General features: G+C 46.3%; 1 protein-coding gene across 1 annotated transcript in view; it reads right to left on the bottom strand.

The window, feature by feature from the left end:
- Window positions 1-216: 216 nt before the first annotated feature.
- Window positions 217-21,281, bottom strand: part of PLCD4 (phospholipase C delta 4) — a 147,258-nt gene continuing 126,193 nt past the window's right edge. The window contains exons 11-14 of the mRNA XM_069227276.1: window positions 14,040-14,218; window positions 12,509-12,641; window positions 3,989-4,138; window positions 217-2,038 (exon numbers count right to left, since the gene is read on the bottom strand). Of these exons, the coding sequence (XP_069083377.1) occupies window positions 1,941-2,038; window positions 3,989-4,138; window positions 12,509-12,641; window positions 14,040-14,218 (560 nt within the window). The 3' untranslated portion in view covers window positions 217-1,940. The remainder of the gene's footprint in view (window positions 2,039-3,988; window positions 4,139-12,508; window positions 12,642-14,039; window positions 14,219-21,281) is intronic.

Genomic DNA, 21,281 nt, shown 5'->3' with positions numbered 1-21,281 from the left:
TGGTTCTGGTCCAGGGAGGACCTGACCGGTCGGTCTGGATTGTTCCCATGGTAAGCAGAATCAAGACTTATTTGCATATGGCTGGGTCCACAAGGGAATGGTGTGGTGAGCAAACACAATGGATTTAGGCCCATATCTGTGATTGAGGGTGTATGCCTGACATTGTTCAGCATTTCGTCCATCATCTGTTTTTTTTGTTTTTCTTTTTTTATCTTTCAACTTCAACCCTCAAAATGTAGGTGGTCATTTAAGATTAGTCTAAAGCGGGTACTTTAGTCGTAAATCAGCTGATGTCACACTCATCTCACCTGTCATGTTTAGACAGGTGAAGAAGGATTCCTGCTTCTGTGCATATAAAAGGTCCCCTACATATGGAGTGCTGCCAAACTCTAACTTTTCATGCGTAGTTCCACCTTGAGAGGCATGGCGAGAAAAACCATCAATAGCCTCCACCAACAGCAAGCAAAACATTGTCATTGTTTTCAAATTTAAAAAACAACCCCCACTGTGAGGGTTTGTGAAATACAAATAAAAATGCTGACTGGCGGCAATGACACTGCAGAGGGCCGGAGATGCCTTTTATAACCCGGTGGGATGGACCCCTTGGAGGCGATTATGAGAGACCAGGGCCACTCCAGGTGCTTCTGTCACTGCCCCTGAGGTTAATACTAGCAGGCAGAGGAGGTTTCGAGAGAGAGACAGAGAGAGAGAGAGGAAAGGTAGAGAGAAAGCTATAGAGAGAAAGCGATCAGAGAATAGGGATGGTTTGAGCATTTTTTTGGGGGGCTGCTTTTGGTTCCCCAGTTTGGCCCTGTCACTGCAGCTTCCTGACATCAATTTCTGTGAAAGTGACCACCATATAGCAGGCGGTCCGCCTCCAAGCTGGTCCAGGAGGGCCTCTGTCACCCTGGACAGTTTGCAGACAACCCACTGGGCTGAGCCCCTTAGTTTGGGATATGCAAGATTTAGGTGAACATGTCTATGTCTGGAGTGCTCTCTAATTAGATTCCCCTGAAAGGGATGGTTACATTATTCCATCTGATATTTCACTTCTCTTTCCATTACTCTGTAATACAAACCGCCCTGCTTAACCTTTCTTTGTTCTACAACAACCACAATAATCATAAGCAGTGTTTCAGACATCATAAATATTCATACATTCATAAATAAAAATAAATAAAACAGAAATGTACAATAACACTGTGAAATGGGCTGCCACAATTTAGGGACAGGGCTAAAACATCGGGTTTACACAATGCTGCAGGTCGACCACAGCACGTGGCCAAAAATGTGTAAAACTGACACAGGAAGCCACGTAGCGGAAGGGCGGAGCTACACGAATAGGCATGCTAGAAACATTTGCCAGTGCCCTGAAACAAAAAAACATGCATGGAAATCCTTTGCCTCTGCTGAGTGCATATGCATGTTTAAATGAGCAATTTCTGTGCACCAGCAGAGGCCTACCATGCTAATCAGTCAAGGGCCCAAATGTAAAAAAATAAATCCCCAGTGGCGCAATACTGTTGGTAATGTACAATTAGGACATTAACTGTTAAGAGCATAGATTAAATATTATGCCTACATAAGTTCTGTATGGCCCAGGGCTACAAACTTGTTTGCCAGAGCAGCCGGTTCATAATGTACCCGGCAACTACAGAACCATCAATATCTTACAGGTCAGCAACCATGTTACAAAAATAGCAGCAACAAAAACTGTACAACGTACATAATTAAAAAATATATATACATAGCGTTCAGCATAGAAGTGCCAAAGCGAGGTTTAGCAGGTGATGGGCCATTTTCAGCATGGCTATGAGTTGAGGGGTGGGCTGCACACTGTCTGCAGCATCCTCTAGCGCCCCCTGTGGGCAGTCCCTGGCAGCTGTGGGCGAGGGGTTCAGAAAGAAGCACAGGTACGGCCCACATACACCCTCAGCAGTTTATAGCCTTCTATGGTGTGTTATCTTTATATGGACGAAAACAGTGGCAGGTGGGATCCTGGTGCCATCTTTGGACAGAAGGTGGATGTGTCGATAGCCTGCAAGTGAAATAACTTGAAATAAGTATTCTTGCACAAGGACATTGCACTGATCAGACATTTAATGAGAGTTGGTGGTTCACTGGCATTAAGGTTGATTTAAACACCTTACCCTAGAGGAGGAAGGTCTGACACATTTACAGATGGCTGCAGCTGTGGGGGATGTTCTTTCCCTCTGTCACTATGACAGGAGACATATCATGGAAACATTCTGTAGCTGCAATTCCCCCATTCCTGTTTGGCATGCCCCATTCACTGCTGCCACATGCAGGTACTGACAAGGCACCTCATAGGCGAGTTCACATTGCAACACCAAAACCAGAAAGGTACTTAACATGCTAGAAGAATTCAACAGCATGCAAGGGACACCTGTGTGCCATTCTGTTCACGCTTGTGGTTAACAATACAGCCCGTGCCTGCCTTGTGCCTGTTCAGAGCAGGCACAACAAAAAATGGAGGCAAACAGTCTAAATTGAGAGGCCAGTATGAAACTTTTTTCTGCAGCGTCCATACTTCCCACACAAAGGGCCACATTTACAAGGCCCTTGTGCCCCCAGAGCATCACTTTTTGCGACGCTCCTTTGGCGCTGTGCAGTGCGCCACATTTACAAGGCGGCACTAAGTCACTTTTTGTGGCTTAGCTCCACCTTGTAAATATAGGCCCTTCTGATGCAGTTTTCTGCATCAGAGGAACATGCAGTGGGTTTTGCTCTGGGCGTACTCACGCAACACCCATTGCTTTTGATGCTGCCTCAGATTTACAAGTCTGAATTCTGTGGCAGCGCCAAAAATTAACACCACCCCAGGGTTGGCATTAGCATGACACAACGAGGAGGAATACTTTTATTCCTCCTCGTTTTTGCTTTTTCCATGTGTGCTGCATTCTGCATTACATATCAAAAGAGCAAAAGGCATTGAATGATTGTTTATATGCAGGAAGGGACACTTTCCTGCACGTAAACAATCAATTCAGAAATGATGATTTGGTACTTCTATTTGTGCTGCGTTGTGCTGCATTACGCAGCACACATAGAAGTGCCAAATTGCCATTGTAGATTGTTTATGTACAGGAAGGGACACCTTCATGCACATAAACAATCAATCCTCTCAACAGAGACACCGTTGCACAATGGTGCAAGGATGCCTGCATTGGTGCTGGCAGCTAAATTTAGTGCCGGTGCAGGGAGGAACACAGGGGTGCACCATATTTTAGTAAATACGGCGCATCCCTGCGTTTCTAAAGTGACCCAGCGTGGCGCTGCAAATTTTGGTGCAGCACTGCGCTGTGCCACTTTTTAGTAAATCTGGTCCAACGTTTACAATGGTGGCGCATTTTGGTTCTGCTTTCAGGATAGCTGCCATTGCACACCTCTTAACAGAGAGGGGGAACAAGACACAGAATTTTGAATGGGAGGTACCCTCCGCATTGCCTAGTAAGAGTCAAGCTACTGTTATATTTGTACTTGCTGCCACCCACACTTAAGGAGTGACCTTCCAGCTCCCAGTTCTATGAGCCGAGAAGTTCTCCGAGCATCTAGCCTCATTCTCACTGGTGTAAATTCACATCCTGTAGAACTGATTGTAAGTTAGACACAAGTGTCTTCCTATTTCAAATATAAATGGCTTACTCATTCCAACCCTGCACACATTTTTTCAGCCTGGATTATCACTCCAGCCCCTCTGGGGGTCACTCCACCTCCATCGCTGATGGTGGCACCCTGGTTGACACGGTCTACAAGGCGACTAAAGGGACAGCAGGAGCTCGCTGAAGTGGGGTTGTACAATAGCCTCTGGACATTGAACCTTGTCCGGGCATGCCAGCTGTAGAGGGCTTCAGTCTCAAGCTTACACACACTCTATGCACATGATATTGATGTGACTGCTTCGAATAGATGGAGGTGACCTCACATTGCACCTGCCGGCCTCCACCACCATGAGAGAATATCTCACCTGGTTTGATGCTCGTGAACGGTAGTGTGTACTGCGCAACAAAGTCATTCTTCGACGCCAGGTCGTAGTCCTCCACCACAAAGCGCACAAGGGCCAGCTCCGGGACGTGGATGTTGAAATGGAGAGTTTCATACCAGACCGGATTAAATCCTGAGGATCAAAGAGTGATCATGTAAGAGAGTTACTGCTGTGGAAAGTAAAAGTCGCTTGTCATGGAGGCTAATGATTTGTAAAACTTTTAATAGTATTATTTGTAAAGAAACACACCTGCCAGATCACATGGCGCCCCCGTGTGACACACGATATAGGCTCCTGTCGCACGGCCTCCAGTGAGGAGCCAATATCACACGGTGACACGGTGAACGAGGTGAAAACCAGGATAAACAGTGGTTTTCAGCTCGTTTTCTGAGGCTTCTAACTGCTGATGTCCATTAGTGGGTGTGAAAATATCCCAGAACATTGGCAGCAGCCTCAGCAAGCTTGTTTTTTTTTTTTTTTTAGTAGGGGTTTGAGGCCCGGGTGGCAGCAAGAGATCCTCTCAAGTGCTTCTCGGCACGAGACCACGCCCCCTCCAAGGCCCAGCCCCCTCCTCACACTGTGAGATTATTGGTGAAGTTGGCGGACCTGAAGAAAGTAGTTCCCCCATAAACATTGTACGCAGCAGCACCAAGGCGGTGCATGCCCAGGGGAGTGAACTGGTTATGTTGATCTGTGGTGGTGTTGACTTGCAATGGCTGGGACACATTGACAGCATGTGACAGCTACTGTACACTATACATACTGAGATGTTTTACATTACAAAGATTTACAGTTTAACGCACACTGAGAAAAAGATGTGTGCCCAGTATCACACAATGTTCGGTCTAGTTTTGAAGCCGGGATATGGACACAGGTCTCAGGGATCGAATGCACACTGTTTTGCCTCTAGGCCATGTCTCCTGCCTGTTGCTTTCCTGGGTCACAGTTCTTCTTCCATACTCACAGAATGTTCATCTCAGCCACGAGACCAGAGCACCTTTGCGCAGCATCTGTCTGGTTCTATGATCGAATGAAAGCCGGGGTGCAGAAGCAGTCTCTCTAGTGGGACCACAACCATGTCTCAGGCACCATCACCCAACAGTCCCACTCATATTCGGGACTTTAATTCTTTCCATAACCAAAAGCCAGGCTAGATAGAAACAGCAAGTCAGGATTGCACCTGGGTCAAATAAGCTAGAAATGCCATAGTCACAGGTGTGAGTAACAACCTTACTCCTACAACCTTCATAGTCCTGGAGAGAGTATAAAGTAGTCCTTAAGGCCCTCAGGAGGCCACAAAACAGCCCTAATTAAACAAATTCTTTAGTAAGGCCTAGCCGAACTGAGCATCTCATCAGGAGATATGATGTTATACAAATGATGTTCAGAAGCACTTGTTGCAAAGCCACTGATGCCACTTGGGTGTGTCTGGATGTGCACAGATATCCTGAAGGGGTAGGAGCAGAGGACACCGCACAACACTGAGCCAGAGGGTCCAATGCAACGTTACACAAATGTTGTCAGTCACCTTTGCTGTGGGTGGGATGGTGCGGTTACTGCCAAGTATTGATGGAGACCTCAACAACGCCTTCCTGGAGAGGGACCAAAGACCTGTGACTATTGTGTATGGAAGCATGGATCCTAGCACACCCTTTCCAGGTACGGTGTGTCCCACAGACTTGAAGCTCAGGTGAACCACTACATCACTTGTAAGGCCAGCGAAGAACGTTGTGTTGTTCATGCAGTCTTTCGACACTGTCCTGTGATCTCGCGTCAGAGGCAGAGTCTGCTGGGCAGGGATCTGGAGCACTGAAGGAAATGGAACATTTTGTCACTTGAACACTCTTTGCTACTATACTTGTAGGATCTGCCCTTAAAAATGGGATCTGCAAGCACCTCTGACCTGCAGCATTAGTGGGAGACATGATTGACAAAGCCGATAGGAAGAGAAAGTGCCCACAGGAGCGTCAGCAAAATAAGTGGAAAAAGAGGTTGAGTTCTTGGGCAGAACACACACTGTACAAAGACACCCCCAGGGGGTCATTTTGACCCCGGCGGTCTTAGACCGCCGGGGCCAGGGTCGGCGGGAGCACCGCCGACAGGCCGGCGGTGCCCCGCAGGGCATTCTGACCGCGGCGGTAAAGCCGCGGTCAGACCGGCAACACTGGCGGTCTCCCGCCAGTGTACCGCCGCCCTATTGAATCCTCCAAGGCGGCGCAGCTAGCTGCGCCGCTGAGGGGATTCCGACCCCCCCTACCGCCATCCAGTTCCCGGCGGTCCGCCCGCCGGGAACCGGATGGCGGTAGGGGGGGTCGCGGGGCCCCTGCAGTGCCCATGCCACTGGCATGGGCACTGCAGGGGCCCCCGTAAGAGGGCCCCTACAAGTATTTCACTGTCTGCTTGGCAGACAGTGAAATACACGACGGGTGCAACAGCACCCGTCGCACCTTCCCACTCCGCCGGCTCGATTACGAGCCGGCATCCTCGTGGGAAGGGAGTTTTTCCCTGGGCTGGCGGGCGGTCTTTTGGCGACCGCCCGCCAGCCCAGGGAAAAACTTAGAATACCCTCCGTGGTCTTTGGACCGCGGAGCGGTATTTCGGAGGGGGAAGTCTGGCGGGCGGCCTCTGCCGCCCGCCAGACTTAGAATGACCCCCCCAGTGTCCTGAAAGCAGACATGAAGGGCTTGAGTTCTGTAAGTTGGCAGGTGTGCTGAGACTGTGTGTCATGAATATGTGCTTCTTTCATAAAGAGGCTGAATGCTGCAGCACGAGCATTCTCTGGTTCTTTCTCTTACTGGCAGGGACATTGCAGGAGTGTGTACTGCAGTCCTGACTCCCGAGCAGAGGTGGACAGACCCCTAACATGCTGTGTGAGATGTTCTGACCATCTCTACCTTCACATCCTTTCAAGGGCACTCCTTTCCAAGCTTTTCATATATGTAAGCTCTGATTAGGCTCGACAGATGTTAGATGAAACAAACTTTCAGAAAAAATCCAAATTTTAAATTCCCAGTTCCACGCTTATTGCAAGAAGGTGGTGTCCAACCATTCCATCACAAAGGCAGAAGGGCACATCACAGGAATAAACATGCTTAATGCCCGAAAGGAAGCCTCTGTGAGTGCACATCAAAGGCCCCATTTAACAAATGTCTTGTACTATGGTCATTGCAGTGCACCTACTGTATGCTGGCCTGTGGCTGCTTGTTGGCACCTCTGTTGCTGGCTGGCTGTTGCTTGTGGGGCAGCTCCCAAGCTGCCAGTTGTTCAATATTATTCCCATATAGCCTCTGCCGTGGGCAAAATCTGCCATTGAAGGCAGCTCCAGTGTTATTGGCCCAAGCCAAAGGCAAGGATCAATGATATGGAGGCGAGGCTTTACTAAACAGAATAGCCCCGTGTGCACTGACTAATAGAAAAGAACAGAAGGAACTGCCAAACTGGTGAAGGTGAAGGGTCTCTAACCCTGCTCTGGTCCTTAGCACTGCCAAATTGCTTCACTTTGTTTGGCAAATCGGAGGAAAAAGGAGCCGGAATGACTAACCCATTCCTCTTCCCAAGGCATTTGGGTTGCTAACAGGGAGTAGGGGTAATCCAAATAATCGTTTATTAATGAGTTAGACACTCAAGATCACTAGAAACAAAATATGCATCTCAACATTTTTATTTTAGAATAGATATTATAAAATGTCGCGGTCTAGTGCACATAATATTGGTAACATCACAGAATAAAGAGCAGCTAAACTTTTCAATAACATTGAACACAGTAAAAAAAACATAACATCACAATTTGTAGCCCATACACCCTCATTGTGCCATCCCTGAACTATATGCTAGCTCCAGCAGAGGAATAAATAATAAGCCTGAGTTTCGGAGGTGGGTGCTCATACCTGGGCACCAGGTTTGTTGTCTGATTGGAATAGCTTGTCAGCTATTTTGCTCACAAGACCAAGAGCTGAGAGATTGTGTCCACAAAAGGACACAATCTTGGCACCAGTTCATGAAGGCAGGACGGAATGCTTTGCAGAGCCTCGGTGAGTTTTGCTTGGGGCTTCTTCGGGCGAGATGGGATCTGGTGCTGTGCTCACCTGGATCTGCATCTGTGACACGGGTGACGTTTCTCTGCTAACCAAGTGGTCAAGAGGTAGTCCTTAAAGATTGTAACTTATCTAAGATTGAATTTGCAAAGTCACCCTAGGAATGCTTTGACACAATCTTGTACATCAGTAGATGTACTAATAAGGTAAAGCTACGTCAGTATAAACTGCATTATTTCGGTTATGGTTGTTATGTGACCTTGCAGAAGGCACCGTTGAAAATAAAATGTAGACTATAGCTAAAACGGAACCTGTCCTGTACCTGTTTAAGAACCTAAAACTAAAAGAAAGAAGCCTAAAAGCACCTGATTAAAATAATAGAACTACGGAGGGAAACAGTCGTAAGGTTTATGACATTCCTGGCTCAATAGTCACTAAATTATCACTGAATTTTTGATTGATCTTGCTTATCAGACATATTCATTATACATTTACAGAATAAAACCTCATGCTAGAAATGTGCATTTGATTAAATATCAATTCATCACTCGTTACATGCTCAAAAACGCGTCTTCAAACTGAAAGGAAAAAGGGGTCTCTGTGCTGGAAGCCATGATCATTAGAACACGTGAGCCACTGGAGGAGTGAGGAGGGAACTCACACTGTTGTCCCTCACCCACAGACTTTATCTCCCTCTCTTTTCTGCTGAACTCCCCATGTCTTGAAGAGAGACAGAGAGGGAGAGTCTGAGGCGGTGGACTGTCGCATTGACACGTTAGTGGCAGCAGGCCTATACAATAGCCTTATTGCCTTCCGTAGAGCACGCTATCCTGGCTATTAAAGGCCTGCTCCAGCATCATAGCATGGGAGTGGGACTGTAATGGCTGGTACACCCTGCTGCAGCAGCCCACAAGACTATTAAACAACAAGCAGCTGCCTGGGAGAAGCAAAGGAGTCACAATCACAACCACTCATGCCTCTGAAGCTTTAATTCCTTTCATAACTCCTGCTATGTCTGTCTAACACCACTTGGCTCCTCCAAGTTGCTTTTCTTCATTCAGCAGAATGGCGGGAGGCACGCAAGCTCAGGAGAACTCCATTTCCCGCCATCCACAGCTCCAGTGATGCTGTGAGCGATGGGAGGTGCAGGGGGGCTCCTGAGTGTCCTCATCCACAGTCTCTGCCTCTCTCATTCCCCTGAACAATTGCTGTTGCTCCACAGTTATCACCAGAGCTCTCAGCATTCCGATGTTCTTATTTAGCAGGACGCCTGGGTACTTTCACTTGTTTAGCATTAAAAAGAGTTTATGTGGCTCCACATTATTAGCAAAAGCCTCTACTAAAATCCTGTTTGTGAAAAAAGAAACAGATTTGCCTTCACAGCCGTGTTGTATTATTTCATTTTTTTGCTGTGTCTTTATTCATTGTTTATCCAGGTGAAGGCCTATGGGTGAAGATGTGTCCTGGTAAAGGGCCAAAACATGTCCCAATTTTCTCTGTTTGTAGTTCTATAACACTATACGGAATACACCGACAGTCTTTTATTATTAGTTTTGTCACTTTGATTTCACTACTTAAACTAGTGCGTTGAACATAATACAATTGTGAATATCAGTTAAATATGAAGCGAATATTAAGATAAAAATGTTGAGAGTTTTTTTAATGAAATGTCATAGTTATATTTTCATTAGAGCGTTATATGACTAAATAAAATGTTGAGGATTTTAAATATTCTGGTCATTGGGTGGTTCCCCCTTTCTCCATCTGTTTGGACTGATTTATTTATCAATGTCAGATGCCTTGTCATTTGGCTAATATATGCCCTTTTATAATACATTCATACTCTGATGATAAATTATTGGTTTACAGTTAGGTTTTTGTGTTTGCTGACGCTGGACTGCCTCGTGACTTAACTTTTATGTGACTGCCTTTTGCCTGTTAAAAAATGCTGAGGCAGGGGCGCTCATAGGAAAATGATTTAGGAAGTGAGTTTGTTTGTCAAGCCTACACTCATAATATACGGATGAGACTCAAATCTACCTATGAATAGCATCTCTCAATGACACCTTCACCTTTTGCAATTTCCTTGTGAAACTCCAAGAATAAATGTCTAAGAACTTCCTGAAAACAGAGTGACTCGTCATTACTTCCAGACTTAAAGATGCATTTGGCCTATTGCTTCTCGACAAACTCCATGTGAAAGGTGCCTTTATATCCCTTAGTCCCTCACTGAAATCTATCAGATGGCAGCCTTTCACACAATCCTTTAAAAGTAGCCACCTGCCATGTCTGCCAGCTTACACCTTGCCTCTCACCTGCCCACGTGAGAACAGCAGTCCAGGTTTCAGGTGTCACACCTTGGTAAGGCCATATTGCCATACATTCTTAGATGTAAAGACATGTAGACCTCTTAATGGATTGGGCCACTTATTTACCCGTGACTGTTATAGCCTTGCCAAAAATACCAGGCTATCCATCAGTGTATCACATAAAGATTATGTGAGATAGATTACCACCCTACTGCTGCAGTTAAAGGCACAACGGTGATTATCTACAAATCGCTAAAAGGCGGGATTGGCAATCGCAAGAATATTGGTAGTGAGTGTCACCAACTAGAGTCCAAATGTCGGCAAAGACCAGCGCTGGACTGTTGGTGCTTTGAACCCGATGAACCGACGATGCACCTGACCAGTTACCACTTAAAGCATTAGCTGTACGTCAAATCCGATACCTTCCATGGACCCACGCCACATTTGATAGATTTAATGGGAAATAAAAAGAAAGTTGCACGTTCTAATATGTTTATAGGAAACATACCACCAATATAAAGGGTTGATCAAAAGGAGGGTTAGCTGCCACATCATAGTCAAACACTGACACATTATTTGAAAGAGGGAGTGGAGTCGAAGCCAACTACAAAGTTGAACGCGGTGCTGAGCTAGGCAGGGGAAGGGCCCAACTCCTTGGGCCAAGAATTGTAGTCAATGGCTGGGCTTGGACACAGCCCACCATCATCTCAGCGTTCTCTGCATTATGCTTATGGTACCCCAGGTATTCAGCACAAACAGAACGAGGAAGTAATGAGAATGAAAGATATTTCTCCTCTCCTGGGAGGCGTACCTTTTTCGCTCATTCCCAGGTTTAACTGTTCTTGTGGATCTGGAAATGCATCAGAAACCATGGGAGTTGAGTGGGAACACCCACGCAGTGCGCATGGAGCACCTCCCTTGCGCAGAGTAAGGCAACGCAGTGATTTGTGCCGTGTTTCGTTACTCCAGATTTATGGAGCCACTCAGGGCCATGCAAAGTGGCCTTGCGTAGCTTCATAGCTCGGATTTATGGTTTGTGTCGCTGGTGCACCACGCTGCATGGTGCACGAGCGATGCAACCCATCTCATAATAAGCCCCCGAGTCCAAAGACAGGGAACATTCATAACAGGCAGAATCCTAGGACAGCGACCCCCTACAGTTATTTCCTTCCGTGTGAGAGTGGCGTGTGGACACGCTGTGCCTGGATTGTCATGGCACCTGTGGGAAACATGCATTTATTTTCTAGGGCATTGCAAGAGGTGAAGGCGACTAGACCCGACCTCACCGACATCATAGTGATTTTAAAGTCAAAGCTCACAACTCTTGATCCTTGTGGGGTCCAGGAAAGCCTCATCTTCCAAGGCTCTTCTGTCCATACTCTATTAGGGTCAACTCCAAAAACTATTAATGAGCTTCCATTAGCCTATAGTCCAGTATAAAGAGCTGGTAGATTTCTGGCTTTGCCACTTAACTTTCCATATGAAATGAATGTTTTTTACTTGACAGTAAGCAGCAGAGAGCCTCCTTCATCTAAAGTATATTTCCATCCTGCAGTTGGCCAATTGTGTATAGCAGTCAATTTGTTTTTAAGTAATTTAATTAAGAAAAATGTTTTTCTCTGATGATTTTTAATTATATTTCATACTAGTAAACATTTCATGATATATTGGGTTTCATACTGTATTTGATGCTGTAGTGAATGTTTATATGGACCACCGGGTCGGAATAAACTATTTTAGGAAATAAAAATAAATACCCAAGTTACTTAACTGGTTTTATAGCTTCAGCTTAGCCTTTGCTAATGCTTCCAATACCTGATGCCAGAAAATGCAATCTGAAGATCACACCTGTGCACTTTGGCATCGTGGGCTTTGGGTCATGTTATCCTGTTCAACTTCTTCCCCTATCGAGGCGCTAGATAGAATAATGCACAGCTTGTGAATGTAGATTAGGTTCCAATTGCAAGTAATGGTGCATCATGATGCTCCGCCTTGGCCTCTCCCAAATCCTGCAAGGCTCTGAAACATCTTCCATTGCCGACAATATTCATATCACGCTACAGAAATGATGACATTAGTAATAATACGGGTAACCTGTTAGATCTTTCTGGTCCACACTAGTTAGTCTAGTCCTGCCCAGCAAGAGTTTCATCACTTACCGTTATTGTCTATGTACTTGGTCTCCTGTTTTGCCTGGTCCATGGGAACACCGTAGATTTCCACTCGCACTAGAGGGTCCACAATATCATACTCGCTGTTCTCCACCTTGGGCAGCTGCTGAGCGCTGATGACCTGCAAGAGCAAAACACAACCTGTGTGGGAGCTGACTCCATCACTTTTGGTGCCACACCTCTACGGAATCAGTTTGTGGTCCATGGAAGGAAATGATAGTTTATGTGCCAGGAAGGATGGGCAGGGTGATGGAGAGCTTGAGAGACCTATCTGCAACTTGCAATCACAGTGACTAGTGGGTTTGCCTACCCTTTCTGTAGGGAAACTCCCTCAGTTTCAGTGCTAAACAGCCACATAGCTATGGCTATAAACACTATGGACCCGATTCACAAAGGTAAACTTAGAGCAAGGGTGAAATTTAGACCTGAAGTCTAACTTTACTAGCAGTAAAGTTAGACCTTTGGTCTAAGTTTAGACTTTTGGTTTAAGTTTACCTTGGTGAATCGAGTCCTATATGTAAACCTTTCTATAAAAAATAAACCCTTTGGACCTCTGTAACTGCCTCTACCTGGATTTGCTACAGTTTTGAATTTAGTCATAGCCTGGAAATTATCTAGCCTAAGTCCACCATCAGAAGTATAAAACACAAAAAAGGTGATGGGAGGAATAATTGTAATAAGTCTAACCTCTGGCAAATGTGCAGGCTAACATTCCAACCAATCGTTCTTTTGCCCACCACACCACCTTCAATTAGCCCCAAGCCATATGCAAATCAGCCTTGATCCTGCTCTGGGTGGGGCTGGACTGTCCCTATTGGAGCAGGGTCAAGATTGATTTGCATAAGGCTGGAGCTAATCTGAGATGGCATGGTGGGAAGAAGAACAATGGGTTGTAATGCTTCCCGAGCGATGGCCAGTGGTTAGACTTATCACAAGCATCCTCCTATTACCTTTTGCGTGTTTGATCTACCAACAGAACTAGCCTGAGACAGTTTGGATCTAATTTTCTCTTGAATCACAATACCTACTGGCAGAGAGTGTTAAAACATCTCCATGGATCTGGAGCTTTTTTTGCGTTTAATTAGGATATTTTATGGCCTCTCAAGTTTTTTCTAGTGCCTTTTCAATCTGTTACCGTGATGGGTGATCTGACATATTTTCTGGTGACGTGTATGGCGCTGATATGACATTCTAGACCATGGGGCCTGTACAGTCTCTGCTAATCGGAACACTACTTTAACAGTCACTCAGTGACACGTGAGAGCATCCACATGCCGGTCACTGCTGCCAAAGATGGAAGGGAGATGCAACCTAACCTGGTAAGAGGTATTGCAAGATTGCATTGGATGCTACTTTGCTGATGGTGACAGCATGCACACATGACCCAAACATTACCAGCCAGGCTAAGATAATCTGAAGTCAGGGAATGCAGGCAATGCCCTGCTGCCAATGAGGACGAAGGCACTGGCACCGCAAGTAGCCAAAACGATTTAAATTCCATAGTGAAAAGTATTCTTACGTAGATGGTTAATCCGACAGGTGAGTAGCCATCCCTGCCGTGCGGCTGTTCTGGATTAAAGTTGCTGTCCATTTTCCTAAGGAACTTTGGTTTCAGCAGGTATCCACAGGAAGCATTCTGGTTAAAGAGACCATCACAGAGGTCCATGTCTACACCGGCCGTCTGGAAATTTAGGGCCACTGTAAGCAAAACAAGAAAGGTGGCTGCTCAGCAAATGTGCCCTTTGACAACACAAGCTTTTAAGACAACAACCTCCATCATATTCCTACAGCGAGGTGGCTAGAATAACACTGTTTGCAGCCTTGTGTGTGATAAATACATTGGTGACCCATTTAGTTTCAGAAGAAATGAATTCCTGCAAAAATTCTAAATATAGCCACATAGAGGGAAATTTCCATACAATAAGTCTTAATAGAGCTCATTTAAATATTTCACAATTAACCTGAAATCTGATCTGGATCTTCCCTTGTTGACCTACTTTGCATTGAATTTCAAACCTGTTTTAGACCCTTCTGCTGGCTCTCTGGACCCTACCACACTTAAAAAAAACATATTTGTCAAGAGCCCATTTTCTCACAGGAACAGGTATGTCTTGAGACATCACGTATGTTGGCAATTGGCTTTCTGGTTGGCAGAGGTATGTACCCTGTTCATGCAGGAACCACAATCCTAGTCAGAGTAAGTCACCAGCACACCCTAAATTAACCTGTGCTCACCCCCCTCGTACTTTGGCACAGAGCGGTCAGGATTAACCTAGGAGGCAATGTTTTAAGTATTTGTGCAACAGGTCAAACAGCAAAACATAAAAACACCACAGAAAAAGATACCACACCTGGTTAGAAAATAGAGGTTAATGTACTGAACACAATACAACCAAAATTACTAGAAATTGAGATATGAATTTGTAATCAATAAACTGACATGTAGTGCTTAAAAGTGTAAAGTGCCAACCTGGGCTATCAGGTCGAGCTGGACCAGGTCAAATCTGAAAAGTCAGGAAAAATGCGATGGAGCGCAGGTCAGATACAGGAACAAGCCTTGACCCACTGCTAAAGTACCTTAATTGCGTCAACGTCAAGGAAGACGAGAGGAGCAGAGGAAGCGATGCATCATCGATCCTTCAGTTCCAAGCTGCACAGAGTCGAAGATGCTTTGAAACTGGAGGGGATGCACTGTGCCGACGGTCATGGAGTGTCCCCAATCTTTGAAGCAGCTTTGATGCATCAGAATCTACGGCGATGCGCCGGTTCCAAGCAGTGTAACAGGGTTGATGAGTGGATTCTGGACTGGAGCAGCACTTTACACCCACTTCCAAGGGCCCAGGACTTGATTGGCACCACTTGGCAGGGAAAGACACACAGATGGGAGAGTTCATGTGCTGTATGTGATGCATTGGAAGTCTTTTGTGTCACTGAGACTGCAGAAGAACAGGAGGCAAGCTAATAAGCCCTTGGAGTCAGGCTGGTTCTGGGTTCAAGTGCTGTGGGTCCAGTCCTTCTCACCCAGGCAAGGAGGGCAGCAGGTCAGCACGGCAAGAAAGCAGTTCTTCCAAAGCAGCAGTCTAGCAGAGTAGCAGTCTTTTTAGCAGCACAGCAGTCCTTCTTCCTGGCAGAGTATCCACAGGTTTACTAAGGAGTACTGAGATGTACTGAGTTGGTAGGGTCAGAAGTCCAGTTATCGTATGCAGTGGTGGTTTTGAATTGGGGGAGACTTCAAAGAAGGGCTTTCAAGTGCACAAAGGTCCTCCCTTCCTGCCCTGGCTCCAGACTCACTATAGGGAAGTATGCAGCCCTTTGTGTGGGGACAGGACACAGCCTATTCAGGTGTAAGTGTGAGGCTGTGACCAACTCCTCTCTCCCATCCTGCCCAGGATGGTCCATCAGGATGTTGATGGTCCATCAGTCACACCTAAGCTACCTTTTTGTATGGCTCTCTAGAAGGAATGCACAAGCCCAACTCTCACCCCACCCCAGATGTGTATTGACAGGTTGCAGGCACACAGGGCTATGAGCAGGAAAATGCCAAGTTTCAAAAAGTGGCATTTTCAAAATTGTAACAATAAATCCGACTTTACCATTAGAGGGGATTTATCATTACACTTCCATAGGTACTAAACATTACAAGTCAACCCCTTCCCAATCAGGAATTGCAGCTTATCAAGTGTAATAAGGAATCCCCAAAGTTATTATATGGGAGGGTTAGGCCTCATAGTACTAAAATACGAATTTGAGAGTTTTTCACTACCAGGACATGTAAAACTTAAAAATATATGCCCTGCCATTTAATCACGTAGCACCCTGCCCTATGGGCTACCTAGGGTCCATCTTAGAGGTGACATATGTAATAAAAGTGGAATTTAAGGCTTGGGAAGTGGTTTTAAATTCCAAGTCAATATGGCAGTGTAACACTGCATTCAGGTTGCAATGGCAAGCCTGGGACAAGTTTGAAAGTGCTATTTAAGTCGGTGGCACAAGCATTGCTGCAGGCCCACTAGTAGCATTTAATTTACAGGCCCTGGACACTTATAGTGTACTTTCCTAGGGAATTATAAACAATTAGTTCTATACCAATCACAACATGTTTTAGGTAGAAAGCACATGCTCTTTTGCACTGGTCAGCAATTGTAAAGTGCCCGAGTCCTGAGGCCAACAAAAAGAAATCAGCAAAAATGTGAGGAAAGCAGGCAAAAAGTTTGGGGTAGACCACCCTAAAGCTGTCAGGTATAACAACGTTAAGTTCACATCTGCTGTCCTCTGTGTCAATGACATCATACAGGTGTAGACCCAATACTTCATCAGCTTGGATTATACACAAAGGGTTTTCTCATTTCAGACGAAGGACTAGCATCATGGCTTCACACACAGATCCACTAATTGCTTCTACTTCTCTACCTCGAGTTCTGCACCCAGATGACTATCTTCAGTCTCCTCACCAAGGATGGGCTCCAAGGTTCACACAAACATCTTAAACCCAGAAAACACTGAGATGGTCTTTTTCCACACAATGGGTCCTGAAACTCTTGGGTGCAATAACACCTACTCGCTGACTCCCTGTCACCAGCTGCTTGGCCTTCTCATAAGTCTAGAGATCAAATTTTAATAGATGCTTCTTCAGCTGGGTGTGATAACAGAATATCATAACAAAAATATTGTCTGTCAGAATTATTGCGTCCTAAATGTCAACCCACTGGGGCTACTGACAGAAAGTCTTGTAAATGAAAATAATGCTGGAGAAGCTTCCAGAACTTTCCTTAACAACAAAGACTTGATTTAGAGTTTAGTGGACATCCTGTTCGCCATATTACAAGTGACATTGTATGTAAATATAATGCACTTGTATCATAGTGATGATCCTTTTGCTATAATTTGCCGACACGCAGGAGCCTCCAGACAGAGACCATGCTAGCCTCACTAAGTTCTTGCTGGTGCTGATCTGTTGTTCTGTACGAGATGCCGTGGCTCCAGCTTCAATGTACTGCTGTTCCCTTTCTGCGCAGAATATTGAGGGGCCTCTGGGGGCATGGTGCGGGTCATCAGGCAGGAATGCCAGAATCCTTGCTGTGAAGTTGCATTGTGCAAACTGAAGCCAGGAGCTGTCTGTGCTGATGGAGAATGCTGTGACAAATGCCAGTTTAACGGAATTGTTGCGGTGTGCCGGCCAAAGAACGATGATTGTGACCTGACTGATTTCTGAGATGGCGTACCTGCCGACTGCACAAGTGACCGTTTCCGAGTCAATGGCTTCCCATATAAGAAAGAGAAAATGTCCTTCACTGAGGACCCACTGTCAATATTTGTGGGGACTAGATGTTCCCAATTGAATCTTATCGATACATATTTGGCATTTTTGACATATTTTGTCTAAAATAGGCAGTACTTCTCTCCCCTATAGTCCTGAAGAGGCCCACAATTAGAATGGACCAAAATGCGTTGACCTTGTTATTTAGGGAGAGGTTGTGAGAAATATTAATTAAAACCTATAAGGAATGCTTATGACACACATCTTTCTTTAAATATAAACAATAGCAGTAGTTTTGATGAGATGGTAACATGATGCAAACATCTCCCATGTGGATTAACATTTAAATCATTGCTAATAACCACATTCTCTGAAAGCAAAAGGATGACTGAAGTACATTTTTGTTGAAGTGTAACGTTATTATAAGTATCTGTGTTGATTTATGTACATACTATGGCACTCATTATGACATTGGCGGTAAATCCCACTTACCGCCCCGGTGACGACCGCCAAGATACAGTCGCGGAGGCGAACATCCGTTCGCCATATTATGACACACACACACTAAACCGACAGGATACTGCCACAAACACAAATCAGCAAGACCAAAGGTAAGTGGTAAAGTGTCGGTACGAACACCCATACCGTTACGCCAACAAAACAACTCCCACCACATTATGACCCACTAATCACCATGGCGGACAGTCAACTGCGGTAAACCATTGGCGGTACACACCGGGGCAGTCAGAATGGCCACCCAATACAAAAACAACACAACATTGGACAAAACAAAATCACACACCTGACACTCATACACACACCACACCTACCCACCCACAGCACTATAAAACACCCACCCACATCACACACAACCCTTTACGAACACAAAAAATAGCCAAGAGATTGCCACGCAAATCACAGAGACAACTATACACACACCACAAACACCCATTCATTCCATTCATTCGTCACGTACCGCATATCCAACACCCCACCACATTACTCAACACCCTCTGCACAACACACACCACACAACACCCATGTCCCCACTAAGGCAACCCCGATTCACAGGTGAGGAATTGCGTGTAATGGTGGAGGAAATAGTCAGGGTAGAGCCACAGCTGTTTGGAGCACAGGTACAGCAAATATACATTGCCAGGAAGATGGAGCTATGGCGGAGAATCGTGGACAGGGTGAACGCCGTGGGACAGCATCCAAGAACAAGGGACGACATCAGGAAGAGGTGGAACGACCTACGGGGGAAGGTACGTTACGAGGCAGCAAGGCACCAGCTCGCCATCCAGAGAACTGGCGGTGGATGGGAGGAGCAAGTCTTGGCAATATTGCATCCTGAGGGACTCACAGGAGTAGCCAGAGGATTGGACACTGGTAAGTTGCTACTCGTCATCTCCCATACCTGCATGCCATCTCACCCCCTCACCCTGACTCCCATCACTCCACTCCATCCCACACAGTGCACCTACACATGTGACTAACCCCAATGCCAAGCCCTGCATGCCATTCCAATCCGTGTACAACCCTCCCAGCTCTGCATGTACATCCAACACCAAAGCATGCACAGCATGGAGAACTAACAATCCCACAATACATCACCATACACAACAAAGATGGCAGGGCAACAGCAACGATAATGGGGAAGCTAGGGATGTACAAAATGCCACAGACATGAAGCATAATACATCACTTATATCCCCTTAGGTGCCCCAGCCAATCCCAGCAGTGAGGAGGTGCCACGACTATCCAGCCCCCCACCAGAAGATGCCCCCAGTGATGATAGTAACTCTGGGCTTCTGGATCTGGATGAACTACCTGGCCCATCAGGGGCCACTGGTCAGTTGGTCACCCCAGCCCACTCCCAGTCCACCACAGAGCCTCCCCCATCAGTATCCACCACCACAGCACCCACCCAAGGTCCCCACACCTCTGTACCTAGGACACGTCAATTAGCAGTGTGCCCAACAAATACAGGGACCCCAGTCCACACCTCACAGCCAAGACAATCCGGGTCCTGGGGTCAGTGGCAGCGGGCACAACATTCAGAAACACAGGCACAGGGTGACAGGGACACACAGAGACAGCAGTGCGCCAGGGGGAGGACAGGCCCACGGAACCGACTCTCCAGGAGGCACTCACTAATGTCCTGGGGGCTTACCAGCAATCCCTGGACAAGATGGGCCAAATTCTTAACAACATGCAGGAGAACAAGTGGCTGCAGGGGGTACACCATCAGGAGATCAGGGAAGATTTGCAGGCCCTCAACACCACCATGGTCTACATACCAGGGGTGCTGGCTGATATGGCCAACACATGAGGGAATGGACAGCACACCAGCAGGCCCCTTCCACTAGCTAGTCAACAGAACAGCCCACCACATCTGCTGCAGTTAGTGGACAGGAGGCCCTGCCACAGGACTCACAGGCCACCCGCACCCCTCCGCCTGCAGAAGGTGAACCACCCCGCAAACGTTCCCTGCAACCCAGACAGAAGCCGGAGACACTAGCCAAGACCAAGACCACCGCCAGGAAATGAGACCCTCCTGAGTGTGTCCCTTCTGTCCCACTCTGTCACCTTGTCCACTTTGAACTGCCTTTGCTCCCCTTCCTATGGGCCCTTAGACACTGGACCTGTGCTACAAACAGACTGGACTAATACCCTGGACTTACCTCTACCATCACCCCATTCCATTGCACCTTTCCGTCTATAAATTTCACTACAATAAAAACCCTTGAACACAACTTGAGTGATAGTGTTTTATGTGATGAAAATGTGCAAATATGGAAACAGTCACATATTGTGCAAATGACCCGAACACTGTGATAGCGTGCAAATAATGACCTGTTGCTGTCTGTAGTCATCACATCAGTACACAGTTGTTACAACACCAACATCTGCAAAATGAGAAGCCATAGGTGGCAGTCAGTTGAGATGCAAAGGAAGTGAATGCCATCCTGCTACAGCCACACTGAAAACATAAATAATCAGAGGTATAGCAGTTCCACTGTCTAACCTGTGTGTCATTGGAAGTATTGACATATAACTGATGTTCTGTTGTCCACATGCTCATCCTCTGCCTCCTCATCCTCACTGTCCTCAGGGGCATTTCCAATCTCCTCCTCCTGCAGATAAGGCGCATGTCGTCTGAGGGCCAGGTTGTGCAACATGCAGCATGCTACTACTATCTGGCATACCTTCTCAGGGGAGTAGCACAGGGATCCACCTGTCAGATGGAAGCATCTGAACCTGGCCTTCAGGAGGCCGAAGGTACGTTCTATGGTTCGCCTGGTTCACCTATGTGCATCATTATACCGAATCTCAGCCACTGTCCTGACATTCCTCACAGGAGCCACAATAGGTTTGGGTAGCCAAAGTCACCTGCAAGTATTGAGGTACAAACATTAGCCTTACACAATGGTATGGGGGATGACTCCTGAAGACATACAGTGGGTGGGGAGTCTGGCTCATCTATTAGCCACACCCTGTGCC

The sequence above is a fragment of the Pleurodeles waltl genome, chromosome 3_2, assembly GCF_031143425.1.
Source record: "Pleurodeles waltl isolate 20211129_DDA chromosome 3_2, aPleWal1.hap1.20221129, whole genome shotgun sequence".
Taxonomy (NCBI): Eukaryota; Metazoa; Chordata; class Amphibia; order Caudata; family Salamandridae; genus Pleurodeles; species Pleurodeles waltl.
The sequence above is the reverse complement of the archived record's forward strand: the minus strand, read 5'-3'. Positions and strand labels throughout refer to the sequence as shown.